Source organism: Drosophila simulans, chromosome 3R, assembly GCF_016746395.2.
Source record: "Drosophila simulans strain w501 chromosome 3R, Prin_Dsim_3.1, whole genome shotgun sequence".
Lineage (NCBI taxonomy): Eukaryota > Metazoa > Arthropoda > Insecta > Diptera > Drosophilidae > Drosophila > Drosophila simulans.
In genome coordinates this window covers 28107738-28132048 of record NC_052523.2, presented here as the reverse complement: position 1 = coordinate 28132048, position 24311 = coordinate 28107738, and the positions used below count along the sequence as shown (strand labels likewise).

Here is a 24311-nt window from a genome sequence, read left to right as displayed (position 1 = left end):
AGAGAGGGCAAGAGAGATATTTAGATTGCCTATCGTTTTCTCTTCCATATAAGAGGGACAACAAATTATCGCGTATGCGAGAAGAGTGCCAACATATTGTGTTTTTCGATTTTTTGGCAACGCGAAATGGCGGCGGACGAACGATATGATAATATATTCAAATTGCCGCAAATTTTTTCTCCCATAAAAATACGAACATAGAATACTGTGTAAAGGTTCCTCCTGGCCATGCCCATGGGAGAATAGAGAGTCCTCGGGGGTATTGAAAGGTCCATCATCGCCGTTCGCTGGTCCATGGGTCAAGCTTGTCTTCCTCGTACTCATCCTTTCCTCTTTTCTTTCAACATTCTATTTATTTCTATTTCTTCTAATTTTATTAATTTTTTTTCTATTATTGTTTTTTTAATCATATTTCTATGTTCGTATCTTCCCCACAAGTCACACAATATGGGAGGCAACTTAAATATATATCTGCATTTAATTTGCCCGCGCGCTCCTTTTTTTGGCAACCATTTTCGTTTACCAAATCGAAAAAAGAACGAGAGAATATTAAAAATTCCTTCATAGCTGTCATTATTCATCTTTTTGGCTGGCAAAAATAGCAACAGATTACAATTTTTAAAAAAAAATTTTAATTTGTTCTTTTTTTCTAAGTGGGCGTGGCAAAAAGCTTTTTGGCAAGTCGATAGAAATTTAGAAGACTAATAAAACGATGAAATAATACCCACAAATCTATCAAAAATGTGGGCGTAACAGTATTAAGCGGTTTTAGGGCGTTAGAGTGGGCGTGGAAAAACGTTTTTTGGCTTTTAACAATTGTTTAAAGTATGCTAAAATTGGTAATGTGGGGCTTAGGTTTAAGCGCAATTAAAGGTTCAACCAGCTCATATGTACGTAGACCAATATTCAAAAAATTCCTGTTTTATTTTTCTGTCAGAAAATAGTTTGCGTTTTAGGCAGGATTATAAAAAAAACTTTAAAATAAAACTGCCCAGAACTGCCACGCCCACATTTCAATGCAATTCAAAACAGTCGTTGCACGCTCTTTCTGAACGTGAAAAACAAGTTTTAATTTACATTAAATATGACATTTTCCTAGGTAGCACTAAAGTCTAGACTCGGAATTCAGAATAATAAAATAATGGTGGGGCGCGACAATGTTGAGCGGCGTGTGGGCGTTGGAAATTGAGTGACCATGAAAAGACATACTTACAAAATAACAGAAGCTTGTTGAAAGTTGAGTACTAATAAAATTAGATTTGATAATAATTAAATAACAACATATTCCATGGAAAAAAGTATAATAAAGTCTGATATGCCCAACTTTGGCAAAAAATAGGTTTGGCATTGTGTTTTTTTCTTGGGATTTGATAGAATTATGTTGTTTTAAAAAAAACTATTTTATGACAAGACAAAACTGTTCAATTACCTTTTATGTTAAAGAAAAAAGAAGCGTACATTTGCAAAACTTGTCGAAACTATTTAATTAATTAATTAATTGTTATTACTGTGCTGTAAAAATTGGGCCAATATTTTTCAAATGTACAGGTTTTTAAGATGTATAAAGATTTTTAGTTTAATTTGTTTTAGAAATATCTTATATACAAGGATTTGGAACCAAACAATATTTCAATAATTATTTTGTAAATTTTAGTATTAATCGTCACCTAATTTAATATTTAATAATTTTTCAGTTTAATTTGGTTGTTTTTGAATGGTTATATTCAACAAAAGTTCAAAAAAGATTTCCAGAAGGATTAAGTTTAAAAAACACAATTTATAATTACAATTAAATGTTTTTTACTTACATTTAATTAAACAATTTCACCAAAATATATATTTACAGCACATACGCGTCGTTAAATTTTTTCAACTCTTTTTTTCCGAAAAAGAAACAGCTAATCAGCACACGTCCGCACCAGTCAAGAACCGAAAAACAATTGAAAGCCGATCAACTAGACTAAGTTTTACATCGCAAAAAGACGACAACGAGCTTTGCCCGAAAGCAGGAAGAGAGAATCGTCAAGCACACAAATTCCTAAGAGCCAACATTCGTGAAATACCGTTTGTTATTACTTGTTTTTCTTTGCGACTTCGTTTTGCACGAAGAGCAGGCCCGAGAGCAGGCAGGGAGAATCGTCAAGCACACAAATTTCTAAGAACCCACATTTGTGATATACCGTTTGTTATTACTTGTTTTTCTTTGCGACTTCGTTTTGCACGAAGAGCAGGCCCGAGAGCAGGCAGAGAGAATCGTCAATCACACAAATTTCTAAGAACCCACATTCGTGATATACCGTTTGTTATTACTTGTTTTTCTTTGCGACTTCGTTTTGCACGATCTCAGAGAGCGTGCAACGAATTTTTTTTTGCTAATTCTGCGTAAAAGCAATGAGCGCATTATGATTAAACGAATATCGGTTTTTTATTTTTGCATATTGGGTGAAAAGCTTTGTACTCGGAAATATAACGCACAACGTAAGTCTCGAAAAAAGGATGCCCGATTTATGAACTTATGTACAAACGTACATATAAAAATATGTATGTATGCGAGGCCAACATGAAGAGTTAAGCAACTTCCATGGCTGAAATTGTATTTATTCTGGGACGTCGGCACAAGAGAATATCGATTACCGTAGGACCGTCAAAATTTATAGAGCTAAAGCAAACACAACATAAACAGATCAGTGATAAAGCTTTTTTTTAAATTATATTAACGATTTGATTTGCTTGCTTCTTTCTACCACCCAACTTCGCTTGCAATATTTGCACTTAATTTTTGTCTCATCTTACATTCGACTACGAGGTGGTTTTATTTATTTATTTTTTTATGTGAGATGAGATGAGACCGCAAAGGGACACCGTTGGGCATAACCTTCGTATCGAAAACACGATTTCTTTATTCTTAAAATAATATCAAGCCGCAGAGCTAAATTACATTTTGAATAGTCTAAAGCCTTACGATAAATATCATTCTTAAAAAAATTGAAAGTATAAGGAAAATAAAGAACAACAAAAACAGCGTGTATTATGCTTTTACAGATTGTTTGATGAAATGCTTATCCTAAAAATAAATAAAACCACCTCGTAGTCGAATGTAAGATGAGACAAAAATTAAGTGCAAATATTGCAAGCGAAGTTGGGTGATAGAAAGAAGCAAGCAAATCCAATCGTTAATATAATTTAAAAAAAAGCTTTATCACTGATCTGTTTATGTTGTGTTTGCTTTAGCTCTATAAAATTTGACGGTCCTACGGTAATCGGTCTTCTCTTGTGCCGACATTTCAAGCATCGCAAAGGGACACCGTTGGGCATAACCTTCGTATCGAGAACACGATTTGTTTATACTTAAAATAATATCAAGCCGCAGAGCTAAATTATATTTTTAATAGCCTTACGATTAATATCATTCCTAAAAGAAGTAAAGAACTAAACATTCAAGACCTCTTTTTTCTATATTTGGCAAAAAATTATTTAAGAAATATGTTTTTATTTACAACCGCTTGTTGATTGTTTAATGAGTATATAGCATAATTTAAAACCTCAATTGAAAGGGACTTATTGTGGAGGTTATATATTTTGCTGCTGATAATAAGTCATTTTACTGTAGACAGACCGTTAGATAAAAACTACTGGATGTTAGTATTAACAGAGCTATGACCCAATCGACTTATCGAAGTATCGAAGTATAGTATGACCCACCGATATTTTATACCCGGATTGCGTGAAAATACTGAGGACAGACCATCCGACAAAAATACTGTCATTAAGTATTAATCGAGCTATCGATATCTTATATATACTAAAAGATATCATTCAGTATTTTTACAAACGACCTACTGTCTGTATTTCAACACAAGCCAAGTACGTTCATATTTCGTTTTTTCGTCAGGGCGGGTGTGCGCAAAAATCGGTCGGCAAGCAATTCAAAAGTAAGAGCAACCGGAGAGAATAAAAAACGGGAATAACTTACTAAAATATTTAAAGGAAATATAAAAAGATTAACGAACTCGGCAAGCTGTGTTTATTTCGACAAGTAATTGTATATTTGGAGTGCAAGCTAAGGCGAAGGAAGTGGAAGGACAAGCAACGAAATCGTGCTCTTATCCGTTCCTGTACTGTGTCTCTCTTTCGCTGCGAGAGTGTGTGTATTGGTGTGAGTGTAGAAATCTGCAAGAACAGCAACGCCAATAAACGAGGAATCGAGAAAAAAACGCAGTGGCGCGTGAATCACGAGCAATCTGAATCATCTCTCTACGACAATACCTGTTTCTGTTGGCGGCGCATCATTTATTGCTATTAAATCCCAAAGAATGGAACACCACGAGGACAACGCGCAGTTGGACAACTACTTGCAGAACCGCCTGGCCGAAAATCTGCAAATTTCCGGAGGCACCGGCGAGCATAATCCTCATCTGGCAGACGCCACTGGGGGGAACGGCTCCGCTCCTGGCATCGCGCCCTCGAAGTCGGACGAAGTCGACGGGGAAGAAGACGAGGAGTGGAAGTACATACACGAGGTGAGGCAGAGTGAAAAGCTTCAACAGGAAAAGCTTGCACTGACAAAGGAAACCGGCAATGGTTTTGGGCCCGAACGGGACTCTGATAATCAAGTTCTCGGAAACGGAGCTGCCGCTGTCTTTAATCTTGGGTACGAAGAGGACGTGGAAGTGATCAAGAACGATGGCGACTTCTCCACAAATTCGAACACCACTTCTTCAACGGACGAGGTAGTTGCCAGGCAGGCCCAGGAGCCAAACCAGTTGCCGGAGCAGCTTCAACAGCAGCAGATAGAATCGCAAGGTGTTCACGAGGATCCCCGTCAGGAAGATGAGGATGAGCACAGCTCCGTGGCCACTACTTATGGAACCAGCAGTCTCAGTGAGAACAACTCCTCGCCTTTAGATCAGGAGGAAGTCGTAATGGTAGCGCAAACGGTTGGTAAAGAGCAGTTAGTGGGATTCGACAACAAGGAGAACTGCTATTTTGTTAAAGAACTGGAGGAAAACCACTCGCAGCTAAACCCCAATGCTGTGGCCTTTGTGCCTGGCTTTGGCTCACAATCATCCTCTCCCCTTCCTGCTGCTGAAGATCCACTACCTGGTGTTCAGCCACGCCCATTTCTACCGGGGGGGACCCTTGACGATTTGGTAGCGGAAAGTCCGCGCAAAGAATTCGCCAGGATCAACATGGATGGTATTGCCGTGCCCGACGAGAGGGAATTTGACATTGAAGCGGATATGCGACCCCACGAGTTGGAGCAGGAATCGGACATTTTTGGGGCAGGACACCTGGAGATGCAGTTGTTGAACGGTATAGGAACCGCTGACCAAGCAGCCTTAAGGGATGTTCTGGATCACGGTCCAGAGACAAGTGTCGATATGGAGTTGCCACTAGATCAGGTGCCCGACGACGCCGACATCATGAAACAATCTATTTATGCCGAGCACAACGCCTCCATTGAAGATATTCTAAATTCCGTGCAACCTTTGCCAATTCAGACTTGTGACGATAAGGAACTAATTCATGTGGAGGAGAAAGAACGTGTCTCGAAGTCGCCTTCTACAGAAGAGCTCCAGTTTCAGGCCGACTTCCCAAACAATCAGGAATCGCACACATTATTCAATAACACTCAGCAAGATCCAATGCAGGCTTCATTTTATTTGGAACACACCTCCAAAAAGGAGCAAGAGGGCCGCCAGGAGCAAATGCAGCTTCCTGCTGAGTGCTCTGATATTTTTGCCGACCAGAGTTTATTGCTAGACACCAGTGCACCCCAGTTGAGCTCCGAAGCAGACTCGCCTGTGGCGAAATTGGAGCTGGAATCTCAGCAAGATGGCATTGTAGACATCACACCTTCGCCCCTTTCCTCCACTGCAGAGAAACATCTGGTTGAAGACACCAAGGAGCTAGTTGAGGGTTACACGTTGGATCCGGAATCCCATTTCTTTGGGGTTGTTTCATCTGAAGCTCCTCCACAGGTAAGCTAAAAAACATGAGAAAGTTTGCAAGAACTATTATTGTACACACTTCATTTGAAATCCCAAGTTTCTAAGATTAATAATTAACTTTGTTGGTATACTCTTTTGTGTTTGAAAATCGTATGTGCATGAGCCGCTACACCGCCTGTGGACTTCATTCATTCCTAAATCCTCCTTTTTACGCTCTTTCAGTATCCTTTAAGTGATTATGGGGCTTACTTTTTTAAAAGGCAATAATTTATTCGATTTCGAATGAGTAGTATTTAGTTTCACATCATTAATATTTAATGCGCAGCCTAGTTTTTAACTTCATAACCACTTTAGTTTGTTTAACATACTTAGTAATATTTTTTTCTGATGATTGCTGAATAGTATTAATTAAATTCTGTTGTAATTATTATTGAGGTGTGCTCTTTTTATATTTTATTTTGTCCTGGGGTGCGTCATTTGGCTCGCTCTCGCGGCACTGTCGACATTGCTGTTTCCTACGCTCTCCCTTTGTTTGTTGCACTTGGGTGGGGTTGCTTTTTGTTGTTGGACGTGTGGTACACAATTTTTATACCCAACAGGACATACAAGTGTTTCCATTGACAGGAATATAGTTTTGGGTTTTGATTAAGACAGAGTTTTGTGTTTATTTGTGTTGTCTGTTTTATTTCTAAAATTAATGGTTTGTCCTTCTTTTGGCTTAATCAACTAAAAGTGTTGCAGCGGCAATTTACAGTACAAATTTATATTGGTAATGTTTGCAATCCTAAGTAAAATAGGTAAAAGGTTTTTCCATTCCTAATATTAGTGAACAGCTGTTATTAAAATCGTTAAGTAAAAGGTTGTTTCCTGCGATTCATAAACATATATTAAAACGTAAACTTTTCAATAAACTGTTACCCGTAATTCTTATTTTTTATGTTTGGGTTTCGTTCGTTTTTGAGATTTCGATGAGCTGAGTTCGAATGAAATTTAGCTCTCTCGTCAGCTCTCTTTCTCTTTGTGTCTGCAATCTGCAAAACTACTAGCACCAACAATAAAAAGCTAATGGCGTTGCCAACCTCTGCGAGAAGTGGCAGTCTTTTCGCTTCGTTGCAAGTCCCAATTGAAACTTAAATGCATATGTATGTATGTACATTTGATCACACACAGACACGCTTTCATAATTAGAACAACAATATACGCTGCATTTACTAACAGAGATGCACAAAAACACAGTAAGTTTTAAAACAGAGGATAGAGACAACTTAAACATTTTTAATTCGGTCATACATATACACATATGCATGTGCGTACGGTTTTCGCGTGCATGCACATATACGAAACGTACATATGTATATTATTGCTGTTAGCTTTTGTTGGTTCCCTTTACTTCTTCCTTTAAATGTATTCTAAAAGTATCTATCAAGTAAAAGAAAGCGATTCTTATTCTATGAAGTATTTAAAGCTTAAATTGAATCATTACCCAAGTTGAGTTTGCCATAAATGTCTATCACGATATCTATCACTAGCACTCTAACAGCTACGACACCCACAAACTAACTGTTTGCCACTATCAAATATAAAGTCTGCACTTTTAAAATGCACACTTTTAAAAATATGTTGATGTTTTTTCACATTTTGATTAGTGTTGTAAATTTCGATTTGAGAAAAAAAATTTTTTTGCCACTCCCTAAAACCGCCAAAAACTGCCACGCCCATTTATAAAACTTTTTATTTATTTTTTTCTCATTTTATTCCCCCATATCTATCGATATCCCAGAAAAATTATGAGATTTCGCGTTGGCATTCACTCTAGCTGAGTAACGGGTATCTGGTAGTCGGGGAACTCGACTATAGCATTCTCTCTTGTTTATTATGATTGTTGTGCAGATATTTTTAAATAGGCATTTATTACACTCTGCTTCTGGTGCACCGATTAAAATTGCTTTTAAGTCGCACCTTGTCAAAGGCAGCCCCGACAATAATCAGGCGATCAAAACGTGATTAGGAAACATTACAGAAGCAAAACATGTTCACGCGCCTAAGTAATGACTCACTTTTTGCGACTGCGAATTTTAGTCAAATGTATAGACAAATTTTGTTCATTTCGACACTAAGCTCCCGCAATAATTTACAAAATTTCCATAACATTTTCATGACCTTTTTGTTAGTAACTTAAATTTAAACCATTTCCTCATATTTGTTTAAGAAAATATAGTACATGCTTAACGCAAAAACAATTTATTTAAGTTAATAATAGACATTAATAAAGGTTTTAGTGAACATCGAAGTACAGAAATTTTTTATAAACAGTTAAAGTGTAAGTTAATCAGGGGAATTTATGTGTTAGTTAACTACCTATAAGAACTGTTTAATAACAATTTATGTTTTTATTTAGATGGTCACAGCTGTATGATCGCATTGCATTTTCTGAGACTCATAGCTTGGCTGTCTTCCTCATCCCATGGCCATGTGTATTTTAAAAATCAAAAATCCTCTGCCAAGTACGAAGTTGTGTCTTTTCGTTGCCCCTGCAACGCATGAATCAGTGGTGGGAGCTGGGATCCTGGCATATAAATATAGTTTAATCGTAGCTGGAGGTAGGTGTGTGCGCATTGGCGCAGTGCTTTGGGGATTGTTAATCGAAAAGTTTTTAATTGCCAGGCGCTGTGGAAAGTGATATATAGATATTCTATCTATATATCTATAGATACTTTTGAATAAAAGATATTGAAATCTGAACTGTCCATGAACGGATGCCAAAACATCAAAATATCAAAATTGGTGTTTTATGAATATGACAAGAAAATGCAAATTTATTTTGATGTTTAGAATGCAGTCTTCGCAAGGGCAGCATCGCTGTCCCTTTTTCAAAATCTTGGGGCCAATTGCAAAGAATATAAGTGCGTTGCCTTTTCAATTATTTTTTTCAAAATCTTGGGGCCAATTGCAAAGAATATAAGTGCGTTGCCTTTTCAATTTTTTTTTTCTTTCTGTGCTTCCCATTTCTTCTCCATTTTCCAAAACCAATGTTCGTGTGCTGGCCAACAAACTTGGCCAGGTGTTTTATTACGACTTGGACCATTACCAATTTTTTCCGTCTGTGCAAAATTTTTTTTGTCTGGCTGCTGTTCATTCTGCTTGTATCGCATATTTTACCGTTTTATGAATTTGCTAGTTTGCCTTTAATTTTCTGTCCTCATTTTTTCTTTTATCGTGCAACTTACTGGTTTTATTTTAATACGGAGGCTTAGCTTTGAGTGTTTTATAGTCAGACTTCAGGACCGAGTTGGCCAAGAAAGCCAGCCAATTTCATGGCTGCGACTCCGTTCTAATGTGAGTATCGAAATGTATGTAGTGCGGTTGCTTTCTAAATGTTTTTATCTCTCTTTTTTCAATCTTAATATTTGTATTCGGGTAATTATTTAGCTTTCACAGAAATAAAGGTAATGTGAAAAAGTTTAAAAATCTTAGCTTTCGCCATACTTTTAGAAAACGTGTATATTTTCTATATATATTTTTTTAACATTTAATATGTATACCTGTGTATGGAGTAAGTGACATTCCTTGCGTTTAGTATTAATTTGTTATTAGGTTATTATATTTTGACGGTTTGATTGATCTCGGGAATCTTAGCTATGCGGGATAGAGTGTTGGGAGTACATGTTCAATATTTGTTTTTAGAATTGGCTTTAATTTTTTCATACCTGTCAGTGCATAAACATTTTTTTAATTTGGGACAATTTCTTTTAAAGCCGGTGACGTAGTACGATGTACATAAAATAAGGAAAGAAATATTGTTGCATATGGTAGCAGAGTAATTAAATTGTTAGTATTGGTTGACGAATGCATGTCAACAAATTGTCTTAATCTCAAATTTAATGTTAAAGTCTTACTTACGCTGAAGAATTCGTTTTGAATAACATTTTTTTTTTGATTGGAATCAAAAAAAAGTTCAATTATTACGACAATAGGATGACATCAAATCTTGATTGTATGTATGTTGAACGTGGTCTTACGTTATTTTTTTTTAATAGCATAAATACCAATGAAATCTACGTATATAGATGTGTCTTGATAATAGAATGTGCTTTTTTTTATTGGTACAATACCAAAAATAGTAAAATAATTAAAAATTTATTATCTCTTTTACTAGTAATAGAAATATCATTCTAGTCACTACTGACTCATAATATGCTCTTCCTGTGTCTTTTTCCTTTTGTTCCGATTTGTAAACTTTTTTTTGATAGTTTAAAAATAGGAATTACAAAGCCGGGAACAGTCAAATAAGACACTTAAAGGATAATTTTTAAATATCGACGAAGAAAAATAATTTGAAAAATGCGTTACATATGTAAATAACCCAAAAACAAAACAAGAGAGAACGATTCAGCCTGGTTGGCTTTCGACTTATGTATATATTACTCTATAAGTAAATACCCCTGGTACTCGTTATTGCATTCCTTTTTTGGGCTCTATAGCTACATACATACATACGTATGTCTCACTTCCATTTGTGTCTTACTCCTATACCCTTTTAAATTTTTAACGAGCCGTATCAAGTATTGAATGCTAAAAAGGAGGGGAAGGGTTACAAACTTTCGGACATTTATTTATTCAAACACCTAAATTTATTGTAATTCAATTAATATAAAACTTAAAATTTAAAGTTTCCTTTATATTAATTTTTAGTTAACATATGTTTATTTCCCAATTTTAGGAAAATATACGCCGTATGTTATTATTTATTTGTTTTTGTCGGTTATTTCGTTGTATGCGCCATAAACATTTTAAATTTTTACTTAGTCTTTCCTAGTGAGGTACTAGAGTGTGCAATGCCCCCTCTAAGAAGTTACCGAGAAATTAGCAGTTATTTTTTTTATTATATTTTACTCATCAAACATGGAAATTGGCATTATTTTCGGTCGCTTACGCCAAATTGTTGATGTCATCGTTGCGTTCTCTTTGCAGCTTTTTGGCAAGCAAGCACACACTCCCTTCTATTATACACTCATGCAAACACGTACGAGCTAGTGAGCAAGTAAGTGTGAGTTACTCATTGCCAGTCTTTCATTCTTTCGTTTCTTTAAGTACGAAAATGGATATAAATTCACACAGACTATGGCAACAGCATTGTGATGTTTATCAAGCCCATTATAGGGCCGGAAAATATTTGTTTTTCATGGCGTTCAAAATGCTTTCGATGGTTATACATTTTTTAAGAGAATAAAAAGAGCAGCAAAAAAAGCCTAGAAAAACGAATTTACCGGCCGGCTAATTTTCTATGGAAACTGATATGAAATGTTCCAAACAATGTTCGCTGTTATTACAACTTATTGAAACATATAAAAAACACCTTACCTTTACAAAATGTACTATGATGTAAATTTGGCGATGAGTCATGACAAACAACTAAAATAAATGTGAACTACGCTAAGAGAGCTTTTGTCTGTCTAAGCCCCGTTTTTGTATTTTATGCCTTTTGGTCTTGTTCGCTTCAGCTCACTTTTAACCCCATTACGCTTGAGCAACAGTCCAATCCGTGAGTGGAGTGGTGGTCAACACGAAGGAAACTGAAAAAGGAAAAGATTAATAAAAAATTAAGAAGAAAATCAGAGTGCCTTCCTCGTTTCTAATCATACGGTGTTCATATTCGGTCTACAGCAGATGCCTGACAATATAATTTTTACTTAAAATCGGACGAAAATATTAGAATAAATCATAGTTTCGTGGTTTTTGTTCTTATTCCGTATGCGTCAATACAAGCTTCGTCTTGCCGAATATAGCTTCCTTTCTTGTTCTTAGTATATTCAATAAAAAAAAAGATTTATTTTAGGAGAAATAATTTGTATTTTACGATACAAAAAATTTGTACAGATAAGGTTTACTAAAGATTGTTTAATCCAACATAAAATGTAATAAGCTTATATATAAAACAGAAAAAGCAAATGCTGTTTTTAAGTGTAGCTGAAGAAAGTCAGCCGCCCATTGAGCGAGTGAGCTAAAAGTGGAAAGCATCAACAGGGAGTTGGGAACGAGCCCAGTCCGATGGCAAATTGCCCCCTCTAGTGGCATTTACTGGTCAATGACATTTTAGAGTTTTAGAGCGCACTGCTTTTGGTGCTGGGATACAGTCTTCGCGTGATAGCGGAAAAGTTCCATCGCCGCCCTTTCATTCATTACATTTTCCCGACACCTGCGGTGGCAGAGTCCAAAGCTAACGCTATGTCACTACTTAAAGTAACAGAGACCTTTCCCATCCGCATTTTTATGGTTTTCGTTGAATGTTTTCCTGTTTTTTGTTGTTTTTTACCGGTATGTTGTAGTTTTTTCCGTTGTCAATTTGAAAATACATATGTATTTCGAAAACAAAAGAATTTTTAAAAAATTGTCACACTTACAAAAAAGGAATCTAGATTTAGCTTTCAATAGTTATATATTACAAGTTTGTCAAACTTACAAACAAAGGAAGTAAGATTCGGCTCTTAATACTTATGCATTAAAACAAGAGATAATGCTAGAGTCGTGTTCCCCGAACACAAAATTTCATCATTTTTCTGTTGTATCGATAGATGTTGGAGAATGAAATGAAAAAAAATTAATTCGTTAAAAGCGTGGGCGTGAACGTTTTGTGGGTTTTTTATAGGTGGTAAAAAGGGACGTTGTCAAAGTGTTTTTGGTATACCGATATAAATTGGCAAGACAAACAAAATCGATACAAATTTACAAGACTAATAAAAATTAGACGAAATATCAAACTTTTTAAAGAATTGTGGGGGTGGCAATATAGGCAGTTCTTTTTCCTGTTACATACTTTTCAACGGATCAGGTATACTCTTTTACTCCACAAGAAACTGGTATAAAACACCTGTATACCCCTTAAGAGCTTGTATGATTATTCAACATCATAGCAACAATATAATATTGTCGTATCATGTGTATCAAATTAAAAACTAAATTTTATATTGTCGAGGAACTGGTGCCTACATGATAATGATGAGGTAAAGTTTCGATTTTACTATTTTACTTTAAAAGTTATGATATGGCAAGCTCGCTGATGTCATTATAATAATATGCATGCTTTGGAAATAAATGTGCGCGCGCCAAAACTCAAAAATGTGTGTTGGAAGTCCGAAAAAAACAGCCTGGCAGACACTCTTATATGCGTTGCATTCATGCTTTCTCCCTTGTGAGAAAATTAGAAATCAAAGCAAGCATCAAAGCAAGAGGAACACCACTTCTATAAATATTTAATAAATATTTATTCTTTTTCAAGATCGTAAAAAATGCTATAGTTTGGTCTTTATTTTCTTTAATAAGAGCGGTGAAAAGATATATTTTTTTAATATTAGCAAATATTCACCCCACCCAAATGCTGTATTTTTCAGAACGACGAGGACTATGCTGTTCTTGAATCAGCTTCTGGTTATAAAACTCAAAACTTTGATGAAATATCATCTCCACCGGAAGGTATTAATCCGTTTGCCCAGCCCTTCACGCCCGCGCACCTGGTTATAGAGCAGACGGAAACAATAAAGGAGGATTTGGGAGGTATGCCTATACCAGCTTCCGATGACTTTGCTATATGTGATAAAGGTGCTAGTAAGTCTACAAAGGAAGCTGAGGATCAAAGGAATGAGCAAGAAGCCTTCGTAAAGGAGGAGCTGCTGCACGTCGCCCAGGTTGGAAAACTTGGCACTGAAGCGAACTTCGTACTTCGGGCATATCCAGAGGAGCGACTGCCTATTTCTGTTTCAGATGAGATACCGCTTTCTTCGGCTTCAAAGGAGAAACTGTTGCCTGATACTACAGATGAGCAACTGCTGACTTCTGCTTTAGAGGAGAAACTTCTTCCTTTTGCTCCAGAAAAGTCAATTTCAACTGCTGCCGATGGGCAGTCAATTTCTCAGTTTGATGAAAATGTTATCGCGATTAATAAACCTTTGGAAGATATTTTAGAACCGGAAAAAAATTTGGAAGTTGCGACAAATTTGTCTGAAGGAAATTCTGTTGCTACAGTGGCTGGAGGTGCTGTTGTTGGTGCTACCAAAACCCACTCAGCTACCAAAGCAGGATCGACAGCAGCTAGTGCAAAATCGAAAACAGCAACCTTAGTAATGAAGAAGACTACAACAAGCTCTACTTCTGTTTCCGGGGCACACAAGTCGGCCGCTTCACGTCCAAGTACCGCCCGCCTTGGAATCAAAACTACAACTATAGCTACAAAAACTGCGACTACATCTTCAGGAACTGGAAATCCCCGAAAGTCTCCAAGCAGTAATGTAGGATCAACAGTTAAACCAACAACCAAGTTAAGCAGCACACGACCAGCTACAGCTCCAGTGAGCAAGGTAACTTTAGGGGCCAAGACCGTAACTAACAAGACGGCTGCAAGTGGAACTGCATCTGGTAATGTAACCAGGACAACACTTCGCCCTTCAGTCAGTACCAACGCTCGCAAACCAGCAACAAGTGGAACAGGATCCGTAGCCTCCTTAACTGCTCGACGACCAGTTACAAATGCAACAGGATCGGCTCCTGGCAGCGCTGCATCAACAAAAGTTCGGCTTGCGGCCACAATGACAGCCTCAGTCAAGCCAAAAGTTTTGTCGCCGCGCAGTACCATTTCCTCCACCACCACTGTGCGAAAGCTGCCTAGCACAAGTGCCCCTTCACTTTCTACTCGTAGCCCTACCAAGCAGCAAGCCAATGGACTAGGCAAGAATACCAGCTCTACAACCACTTCCACTACTACCGCAACTATCCCAAAATCTTTCACAGCTCGCCCAGCTCCTAAGTTTACGCATTCAGCTAGCTCAACCAATAACAATGGGAGTACATCGCGTCGTTTGCTGGTTCCTGGAAGCTCCTCTTCTACAACTACGTCGTCCCTTAGGAAGTCATCACCATCAAAGGCAGGACCAGGCAAAGCTGCATCAAAGCCATTGACACCGCGATCCAAAGATGGCGCGGTTAAGTCATCGCCGGCTGTATTAAAAGCTCGGAATTCTACTTTGAGTGTCCCAACAACTAATGGTGGTCAGATCAATGCAGAGGAAGTTGTCAAGCTTAACGGAAAAGGCCTAGCAGAAGAGGTAAAGATTGTTGAAGAGCAATCTTTTCACGAACAAGATGTCCCTACCCATAATGCTGAAGTGCCCCTTTTGGACTTTTAATAGGGATCCTAAATTCCAGATCACACAAAGCTAAAATTACTTTATTAATACTGAAAACATATTGAGGAAAAGTGTTTAAAGCGAAGAGAAACAAATTTCGAAGACGTAATAAGAAAAACGATGAATACAATGGCATCCTGGTAACCTAATTAGGAATTTTTGCTTATTGAACTTTTTTATACGATGTACTCTCGATTTCTTGCTACATTTTATTAAAATATATTATTTCAAAAAATATTGAACTACTGTAAATGAACGCAGAGCGAATAAATGTTTGTGCTATTTTGTAACGAAAACGAAAGAAAAATTTTCCGTTATTTAACAATTTAATATTTTCTTTTGAAATGCTTTCAATAAATTTTGCTCACGTTCTTAAATTAAATTTCGTCAAGTTTGAAACTCTTAAAAGAAGAAAATTTCAAAAAGGTTAAAAGAGAAATTAAGAATACAATACTATACTCCTGGTAACCAAATTAGGAAAAGTGAACTAATGTTTGTAACGAAATCGAAAGATAAATGTCACCAAGTGCTCCGTTATTTAAAAATATAACAATACTTTTAAAATGTTTTCAATAGATTTTTTGCTCACATTCTAAATTTTATTAAATTGCGTCAAACATTTACAAATTGTCCTTCATCAAAAAGAATTAATGTATTAAATAAGATTTGTGGCACATGCTAAAAGAAAACAAAAACCCATGAATAAAAGAAAGGAAAAGGAAGCAATGAAAATTCAAGTTAAGCTATCGGCGTCTTAGCGTGAATATACCGAAACCCAAAACGAATTAAAACTAATCCAACGAAAACCAAGGTTATTTAACCAGCGAAACTTGTAGACTGCTTCTATAAAAAAAAATGTCTATACATTGGCCGAATTTTATGTGCTTATATTGTACTTTCGAGCACCTTTATTTAATTATTTAACACATCTGTAAACATTTTATATTTCAATGGATATTTAATTATAATAATGTGGAAATTGAGCAGCACTATAAACATGTTCAGTACTAAAATTAAACGAGAAAAAGCTCTTAACCAGTGTAATCTTATAATTTTAAAACGTTTTCCATTTCACATTTTATTTCGTTTGAACTCTTATTTTTTGTGACTCAGTTAAAAGTGTATTATTATTTATAATTTGTTGATTATGCCACATGGATCAGAAAACTGAATGTATCCCCAGCACACTTATACGCTCTTTATTTATATGTGTTTAATACAATACTACAATTATAAAAAAATGAACAAGAAATATTTTAAAAAACTTTCAGTTGTTTTATTTTTGTATACTTTTAGGGTTTATGTAGGTATAATTTTATAAACTATGTGAAAGATAGTGTCACTAACTCCAATTCGTCATAAAAGCCATTTTTGCATACTCTTGCTAAAGTATATCTAAAAAAAGTAATGTTCAGTGCTAAGTTTCCAGGGCTTATAATTTGCCTATACGACATATATGAGTTATACACGGCTTAAACGAACGCTGAGATATATAATTTGTCAAGTTTAAATAGTAAGTTTGTTTACATTATGGTTTTTCAGAAATCCCACGCAGTGCCCTTCACTTTAATTTGCCTTATTAGTGATTTTCTACCTAAGCTATATTACGATAATTATATTATATTTCTTATAAAACAAGGTCAAAAGTAACATGAGACAGAGACTTACATACAACAAACAAAAATTTGGCAGGAAGCCAAACGCGTCACGAGCACAGCTTCTGTTGCTTGAACGAGCTATATTATCCTAATCGATAGGGTTCTTTCTAGGTTGGCTAAACTTCCTATACGTTTAATTCATCCAAGTGATGCTTTTTTATACATATTTACAAATAAAAAGGATAAACAAATTTTTTAAACCAAAAATTACAGAAATTTAATGTACTAATCTAAATGGCATTTACAAAAAATATAAACATACATTTACAAGTTCATACATATGTTAGCCAACCAAATTAGATTTCTGAGCATGAACAAAAAGATTCAAAAAATTATAAAATACTACAAAAATGTATTACTAATAAATTAATTATACAATGGAAATTCATACAGTTCTACGCTTTTTGAACATGGCGCAGCTGTACATTGGGCCATTCGGAAGGGATAGGAACCTGTATTCGATCAGATGATACGATATTATCATAGCGAGATAAAATACACTGGAGATCGCACCTGTATACGTTCATATGAACAGTAAATCGTTTTTTGAAATATCTAGTCACCCAAAACAAAGACGTTGAATACAAACTTCTTATCGGGGTTTTTATTTACTTTTATTTAGTTCCATGTCCGATGCTTATAAAAATCGACATCTGCTTAAATACGGCTAGCATTTCTCCGGTACAAATTTAATGGAGTATCTCTTATCAACTAAATCCATAACATCAAGTTGTATGGAATTATTGGGGCTGTGGCCGTATTTATGGTACTACGCAACCTAAAGCTAATTCTTGTAAGGTTCAAGTTCTAAAATCTTGCCCTTTTCACAAACGATTTACCACCATTCTCTTGTGCCGGGCGCTTGTTAAATGGTTTTTTGCCAAAGTTAGGCTTAGTATCTTTTTGGAACTTCCGCGGGGCGCGCGCCTGACCAATAGCCAAGCGTTTCTTTAACAATCTATGCTTCAGCAGAGAGTTTGGCTCAATAAATATGGGCGCGTTGTTAACAATGCTTTCATTAGCCAAGAAAGATTTGCAGAAACCTTCATCGTCCTTGAACTTTACAACAGCTTTTTGGGCCAACATTATGATGCTTTCGATTTCGCCGCTCTCGTTAAAAACTTTCCGTAGGTCAGCTTCAGTAGCATCTACAACGAAATTTTGATTGATAAAAATGTATAATTTTAAACAATTTTAGGAAACGGGTAACCCACCTGAAGATAAGTTCGTCACAAGAATGGACCTTCCCGAGGTGCAGCGTTCGAATCGGTGAAGCTTCCACTCAACCTTATTAACAGTCTTTCCGTCGAGTTGGGCTAGAGCCTTCGCGGCCGCATCCGACTGCTTGAACGTCACAAAAGCTAGAACTGCCTTGCTGCACACGACGTCTATTTCTTCAACATCACCAAATTTCTTGAATATCTTTTCTAGAGTGTCAGAGCTGTAAGATTCGTGTTTGCCCACATTTTCGACAACCAAGGTAAGCTCACTGGTACGTGAAATCGATTGCGAGAGACGACGAACCGTTATAAAGCGAGAAAACAGCTCAGTGCTATGCAGTTTAAGGGCCTTCGGTATGTCATCGACCGACGCCAAACGTACAAAAGCTTTGGGCATGAGGCGGTTACTGGATATAGTCACCGCCTCCACGGGAGCTACCTTCTCAAAAACGGTTTTTAAGTCGTCCTTGGTTATATTAGGTCCAATCAGGCCGACCACCACCGTGCGTTCGTTGTTCTCTTCCTTATTTCTCGGTTCGGACACCGACAAAACATTGTCTCCAAGGGTTAGCGCTTTAGGCTTAGCCTGCAGAACAGCTTCTGCTCCAGCTGACGTATCAAAGGCAATGAGAACTGAATTATTGCCATTCATATTAGTGAAACGCTGCAAAGCGGAAAGTCGTCCGAACTTGGCGAACAATGCGACCAATTCCTTGTGGAGATACTCTGTGTGGAACAAATAAACTAAGTTTAATTATAATTCAAAAATTAAATAATTAACCGGTTACTTTACCGTTTGGTAGGTTTGTGACAAAAACAATCTGGTTCTGTGGCGTTCCCAGTGGAATCTTGCCAACCTTTATTTTTGGAATTCCTATATTTTCTTCAGACTTTTCAGAGTTGGCTTTTTCTGATTTCTTGGAAACTGGTTTTTCTACAGGCGCTTCATCCTCACCGTCAGATTCATCTACCTCATCCGCGCCTTCGCTTTTGGAAACCTCACCAGGCTCCAACTCATCGTCATCATCATCCTCATCGTCACTATTGTACTCTTCATCTTCCTCAGCCTCGTCGTCAATTAGGCCCGCTGCCTCTTCGGTCTGAAAAGTAAACAATTTTCATATAACCACTGATGGAAGGGCACCTATCTCAAGGCAATCTTTTTTTTTTAAATCGATATAATATGAATCGAGTTTGTATAAAACTAGAGGATCGTGGTTACTTCCATCGATCGTCTCGTCTATCGTCTTATAATTATAAAACCTTTACAACCACGTGGTAAAGAAAACGCAAAATGAATTCATCTCCATGCATACTATGCATGTAATGTTAGCCATATACATTCACAAGATCACATTTTTCTATGGCTTACCTCAAAGTCGCTGTCATCCTCCGCCTGCTCGTCATTCTGCTCCTCGACATCAGACTCGTCCTCTTCACTGGACGGCGGCACTTCTTTAACAGGCTGTTTTTTGGATTTTTTGGAAGGCGATTGGGCGACTACTGTCTCCTCTTCCTGTACCTTTCTGGACTTGGTTACCCGTTTGGCCAAAGGCTTCTCCTCTCCATTTATAGCTTTTTTTCCCTTGATGGTTACGGCTTTCTTTTGGGCCATTTTAACAGTTCTTAGAGATTTCCTGGGCAAACTTAGCAAATTCAAGTTCAGACCGAACAACGCGTGGTTTCGTTCAATGAAATGCACGTGGAAAAGAGGAACAGAACAGTGTGACCGTTGTGCTCTATCGGCGCTAGAGCTGATTAAATAAAGTATTCTGGACACTTCAACCATATATTTATAGCCCTTTTCCACTAGCAAATATGGTTTAAATTCAATGTTAGTGTATACATACAACTTTATTTTGATAGCCCTATTCCACTACCAAATATGGTTTAAATTCGATGTTAGTGTATACATACAAAAATAATAAAAGCTCTTAAAAAATAAACTAAATATTAAACAGTCTATATAAAGGATTTCATTAATACTCAGGATACAATCTAAGATTATATACTTATCCACATTCTTATTTAAGATGTATTTTTACATCATCAGCTACGAATCATCTGTTTCTTAAGGAATTTATAATATTCTAGACAGTGTAAAATCACAGTTATTGCAATATTTCATTAAAAAGATATGTCAACCTGCAGTTGCTTATTATCTCAGTAGGAAACTTAATGTAAATTCAAGAAATTGTTGTTAATGGTATTGAAAGAAAAATTAATAAAAGTCACTTACTATGGGCATGGCACAATTAGGAAATAGAAATAGGTGCCAAAAATGCAAAATAAATATTAATTATACGGTGCGATATGTGGTAAGACCAAACACATATCGGTTAGTTCGCACTGAATTCAAATACCAGAAAAGTACATAATTTTTTAGTATGTAATATTCCCTGGTATTTTTCCAATGCCTGACAAACAGTGCTGGTAAATGGCGGAACAAGTATACACATAAAAAATTAAATTGCAGCACAGGTTCCGCAACGCACACATATATTTATTTAACGTAGTTCCCAAAAAAAGAACAGGGAGCGGTGTGTGTGCGGAGAAAAATTAAGGAGGAACATCAGAAAAACAGAATAATTAGCATAACCGCCAAATAACACAATGAACGGTGGTGGTGGAGGAAGTGGAGGAGCAAATGTGAGCAATGGCTCCAGCACCAATGTAACAGCTGCCGGGAGCACTGGAGGCGGAAGCGCAGGCGACGAGACTGGTGGAGATGCCAGCTCCAGACGCCAGGCGACACGGGTGTTTAAGAAGAGCTCCTCCAACGGCAAGATAACGGTTTACCTTGGCAAACGGGACTTCGTCGACCATGTCACGCACGTGGATCCCATTGACGGCGTTGTCTTCATTGATCCAGAGTACGTAAAGGACCGTAAGGTTTTTGGCCAGGTGCTTGCCGCCTTTCGGTACGGACGTGAAGACCTGGATGTTTTGGGATTAACGTTCCGTAAGGACCTGTATCTGGCGCATGAGCAGATCTATCCGCCCATGCAGCTGGACCGCCCGATGACCCGGCTTCAGGAAAGGTTAATTAAAAAACTGGGACCGAACGCCCATCCGTTTTATTTTGAGGTTCCGCCCTATTGCCCAGCCTCTGTGTCCTTGCAGCCGGCTCCTGGAGATGTGGGCAAGTCTTGCGGAGTGGACTACGAGCTGAAGGCCTTTGTGGGTGAGTCTTTGTGGGTCTGATCTTGTGGGTGTGTCCATGTACGGTGGTCAGACAAAGTCAAAATCATTGATGACGGATTTAGGCAGTCGCTACAGTCAAGTTAGTTAGTGCGTAGGCCACAATCTCAGAGATAAATTATATTTGTTCGCAGTGTGACACATACCGTGTTTAATGTACGTATGTTGCAATATATTAAAAAATTTTCGTGAATGCCACCTTTCAACTAAGAGGAGTCAAATTACGGGTAGTATTGTTTCTGAGAATAAAATAATTTATTAAGAATATGGTTATAGTAGCAAAATTACTTGTTTTCTTTTCTATAGAAGTTAGACTGTAAATTTTTAATGTGTGTGGTTTTGTGTAAGTTAGCGCGTGTATCACGCGGTCGGGAACACAGGGTTAATCAATCCAACTACGTCGGGCTGATGACGCAGCGTCCACCTAATTGAAATTCGACACTTCTAATTGGAATTTGACTCAACCGAAGTTGCACCGCAGTTAATATTGTTGTTCGCCTTAACCAGGCGCCGCAGTTGGCGGTCTGACGATTTGTGTGCCAACCAGCAAAGTTCTAACAGTTCTAAAGTTTTAAAATGCGTATTTGCTTAGTTTCAAATCTGTATTTAATAATTAAAAAAAAAAGGTTTAAAGAATTGGTGCTTTATTTTATTGGTAGAAAGGTTTTTTGGTTTCTGTAAATGTTAAATTTTGCGTATTTGCGTACGATCGCGGAGCTCCACTCGCATATATATTATGTGTGCCTGTGGCAGCCCCTTAATAAATTCTCTGTTCAATAAATATTATTATCTATTGCCCTATTTTGTTTACACATTTTTGCGCTTTTATAGTTTCTGTTGAAATTTTATTTAGCAGCCAATTTGCTTACTGTCATAAAAAGATTAATAAAATAGCAGCGATTGGTGTGTTGTTGGTTCTAATATTTTATAACAACAACTTAATATTTATTTATTCTGTATATAAGCCCAAACACAATTTAAGAACAAAAACAACAATGTTGGAATTTGTACAGTTGGCAGAAACGATTTCTCAGTGCTTCTCTGCTTCTCCTCATGACAATTGAGTCAGCATTTTTATTTACTTGGCGTCTGTTGAATTGTGTATCTAATGTTCCTAGATTCTATGTTTTTGGGATAACCAATTATATATATATATGTAGGCGTATTTTTAAAGCAAGGCGATTCCATTCCATATATATATATATATACATATATATGTATATATATTCATTTGTACATGCTTAAATGCTACTACTTGTCGCTAGGCTTGTGATTAAACATCGTGGAATCCGATGCACGATAGACTCAACATCACCGACAAATTTTCTAACAAATCGGGATACTGACACACCCGAGCTAAAATATGCATACAAGCGTCATGGGATTTCTTCAACAAACATAATTTGATGCCATTATTCATAATGTTTATCATTACTAGGTGAGAATGTGGAGGACAAGCCCCACAAGCGGAACTCGGTGCGTTTGACTATTCGCAAAGTTATGTACGCACCCTCCAAAGTCGGTGAGCAGCCATCGATCGAAGTAAGCAAGGAGTTTATGATGAAGCCAAACAAGATCCATTTGGAAGCTACTTTGGACAAGGAGTTATACCACCACGGTGAAAAAATATCGGTCAACGTTCATGTGGCCAACAACTCAAATCGGACGGTAAAAAAGATTAAGGTATGTGTCCGGCAGTTTGCGGATATTTGTCTCTTTTCGACGGCGCAATATAAATCTGTAGTGGCAGAAATCGAGTCAGAAGACGGATGTCAAGTGGCTCCGGGATTTACACTATCGAAAGTATTTGAGTTGTGCCCCCTATTGGCAAATAATAAGGATAAATGGGGCCTTGCTTTGGACGGCCAGCTAAAGCATGAGGACACCAATTTGGCGTCTAGCACTCTCATTACCAATCCTGCTCAGCGTGAGAGTCTCGGTATTATGGTCCACTATAAGGTAAAGGTGAAGTTGCTGATTAGCTCGCCGCTTCTAAATGGTGACCTCGTGGCTGAGCTGCCATTCACACTAATGCACCCTAAGCCCGAAGAGGAAGATCATCCACTGTTAGGGGAGCGATCGCCACGGGCTAGTTTAGCAGCCGGGGGTCTGCCGTTAGTGAGCATGAGTGACGTTGGAGAAACTGAATTGGCGACTGGCGGGCAGGATGTGCCAACTACAACAAATCTCATTCAGCTGGATGACGACGAAGCACAAGATGACGACATAATTTTTGAGGACTTTGCCCGCCTGCGTCTAAAAGGCGCTGAAACAGAGGCCTAGATGAAAAAGGAATATATCGAACTATTAATTAATATGAAGAAAATACCGTTATTTTCGGCATTTGTATAATATAAAAGTGTATGAGAAAAATTGGGCAACCGCTAAATGTAAAGTTTTATACCAATAGCCATGGTAAAAAGTTGGATTTAAGCTATTTTATATGTGTAGGCCATATATTGTACTATCTATAGGGTTTAAGCTGAAAGTGTACGAATTTTAAAATGTGAAATTGATAAACCAATCAACACACCAGATCTACACAAAATGCCCATGCATAAGTTAACTACACGAGCCAAGTATTTCGGCCACATCAGTAAAAGTTGAAAGAATTCACAAAATTTGATATGTAAATGTTGTATAATATTTTTATTAAATGCCCTTTCCCATTATAAAAACGCGTAAAACAAAAATTCATTTACAAAACTAATTCTAGTGATGTTTTTATTAAGCCTCTTGTTTTTGGGACATTGTTATTGCTTTGCAATGAATTGATAATTTGTGCGCAACTAATTTAAAATGAGATTTTTGAGTAGAGTACAATACTAAACATTTTTCTAGATTTATTTTCTACAATTAAAAAGAAATGTTTTTAGAATGGCTTGAAGTTTGGATGTCGTTTTATAAATATTCTTAGAAAGATAAGTCCATAAGTCCATAAGAAAGCATGCCCATTCTAGAGACATAGACACAGCCCATGTTTGTTTCAAAAGATGGTCACGACTACTCATGCGTAGACAGTTTTTTAAAAGGTTTTGTTTTTTTTTTGTCAATTTCTACCGATTTAAAAAAAAAAAATGTGAAATTTCTTCCTAGCTCGGTAAC

General features: G+C 37.0%; 3 protein-coding genes across 5 annotated transcripts; 2 read left to right on the top strand and 1 right to left on the bottom strand.

The window, feature by feature from the left end:
• The first annotated feature begins 3840 nt into the window (after nucleotides 1-3840).
• Nucleotides 3841-15695, top strand: LOC6730393 (205 kDa microtubule-associated protein). Of its 3 annotated transcripts, none has more exons than XM_016172902.3 (3): nucleotides 3841-5981; nucleotides 13340-14669; nucleotides 14733-15695. In XM_016172902.3, exons 1-3 carry the CDS (start codon nucleotides 4314-4316, stop codon nucleotides 15125-15127), a joined length of 3393 nt encoding a protein of 1130 aa, XP_016037184.1. In that variant the 5' UTR covers nucleotides 3841-4313; the 3' UTR covers nucleotides 15128-15695. The 3 variants fall into 3 exon arrangements, with proteins under 3 accessions (XP_016037184.1, XP_016037186.1, XP_044779355.1); XM_044923420.1 differs by having other exon boundaries at nucleotides 3855-3932; nucleotides 3988-5981; nucleotides 13340-15695; XM_016172904.3 differs by lacking the exons at nucleotides 13340-14669; nucleotides 14733-15695 and adding an exon at nucleotides 10923-11000.
• A 1672-nt stretch (nucleotides 15696-17367) lies between these two features.
• On the bottom strand, nucleotides 17368-19771 carry LOC6730392 (DNA-binding protein modulo). The gene is made up of 4 exons (XM_002105638.3): nucleotides 19378-19771; nucleotides 18799-19105; nucleotides 18000-18731; nucleotides 17368-17933 (listed from the first exon to the last, which is right to left on the bottom strand). Exons 1-4 carry the CDS (start codon nucleotides 19618-19620, stop codon nucleotides 17593-17595), a joined length of 1623 nt encoding a protein of 540 aa, XP_002105674.1. The 5' UTR covers nucleotides 19621-19771; the 3' UTR covers nucleotides 17368-17592.
• Nucleotides 19772-20404: 633 nt separating this feature from the next.
• Nucleotides 20405-23916, top strand: LOC6730391 (beta-arrestin-1). Its single transcript, XM_002105637.4, has 2 exons — nucleotides 20405-21189; nucleotides 22645-23916. The coding sequence occupies exons 1-2, from the start codon at nucleotides 20619-20621 to the stop codon at nucleotides 23487-23489; spliced, it is 1416 nt and encodes a 471-aa protein (XP_002105673.2). The 5' UTR covers nucleotides 20405-20618; the 3' UTR covers nucleotides 23490-23916.
• The last annotated feature ends 395 nt before the right edge of the window (nucleotides 23917-24311 follow it).

Excerpts from the sequence above, each read along its gene's own strand:
- LOC6730393 (XM_044923420.1), top strand. The coding sequence starts at position 4,314 with ATGGAACACCACGAGGACAACGCGCAGTTGGACAACTACTTGCAGAAC. Across the intron at positions 5,982-13,339 it reads CATCTGAAGCTCCTCCACAG|AACGACGAGGACTATGCTGT; the intron begins GTAAGCTAAAAA and ends TGTATTTTTCAG.
- LOC6730392 (XM_002105638.3), bottom strand. The coding sequence starts at position 19,620 with ATGGCCCAAAAGAAAGCCGTAACCATCAAGGGAAAAAAAGCTATAAAT. Across the intron at positions 18,732-18,798 it reads TGTCACAAACCTACCAAACG|AGTATCTCCACAAGGAATTG; the intron begins GTAAAGTAACCG and ends TGTTCCACACAG. Across the intron at positions 17,934-17,999 it reads TGTGACGAACTTATCTTCAG|ATGCTACTGAAGCTGACCTA; the intron begins GTGGGTTACCCG and ends ATTTCGTTGTAG.
- LOC6730391 (XM_002105637.4), top strand. The coding sequence starts at position 20,619 with ATGAACGGTGGTGGTGGAGGAAGTGGAGGAGCAAATGTGAGCAATGGC. Across the intron at positions 21,190-22,644 it reads CGAGCTGAAGGCCTTTGTGG|GTGAGAATGTGGAGGACAAG; the intron begins GTGAGTCTTTGT and ends TATCATTACTAG.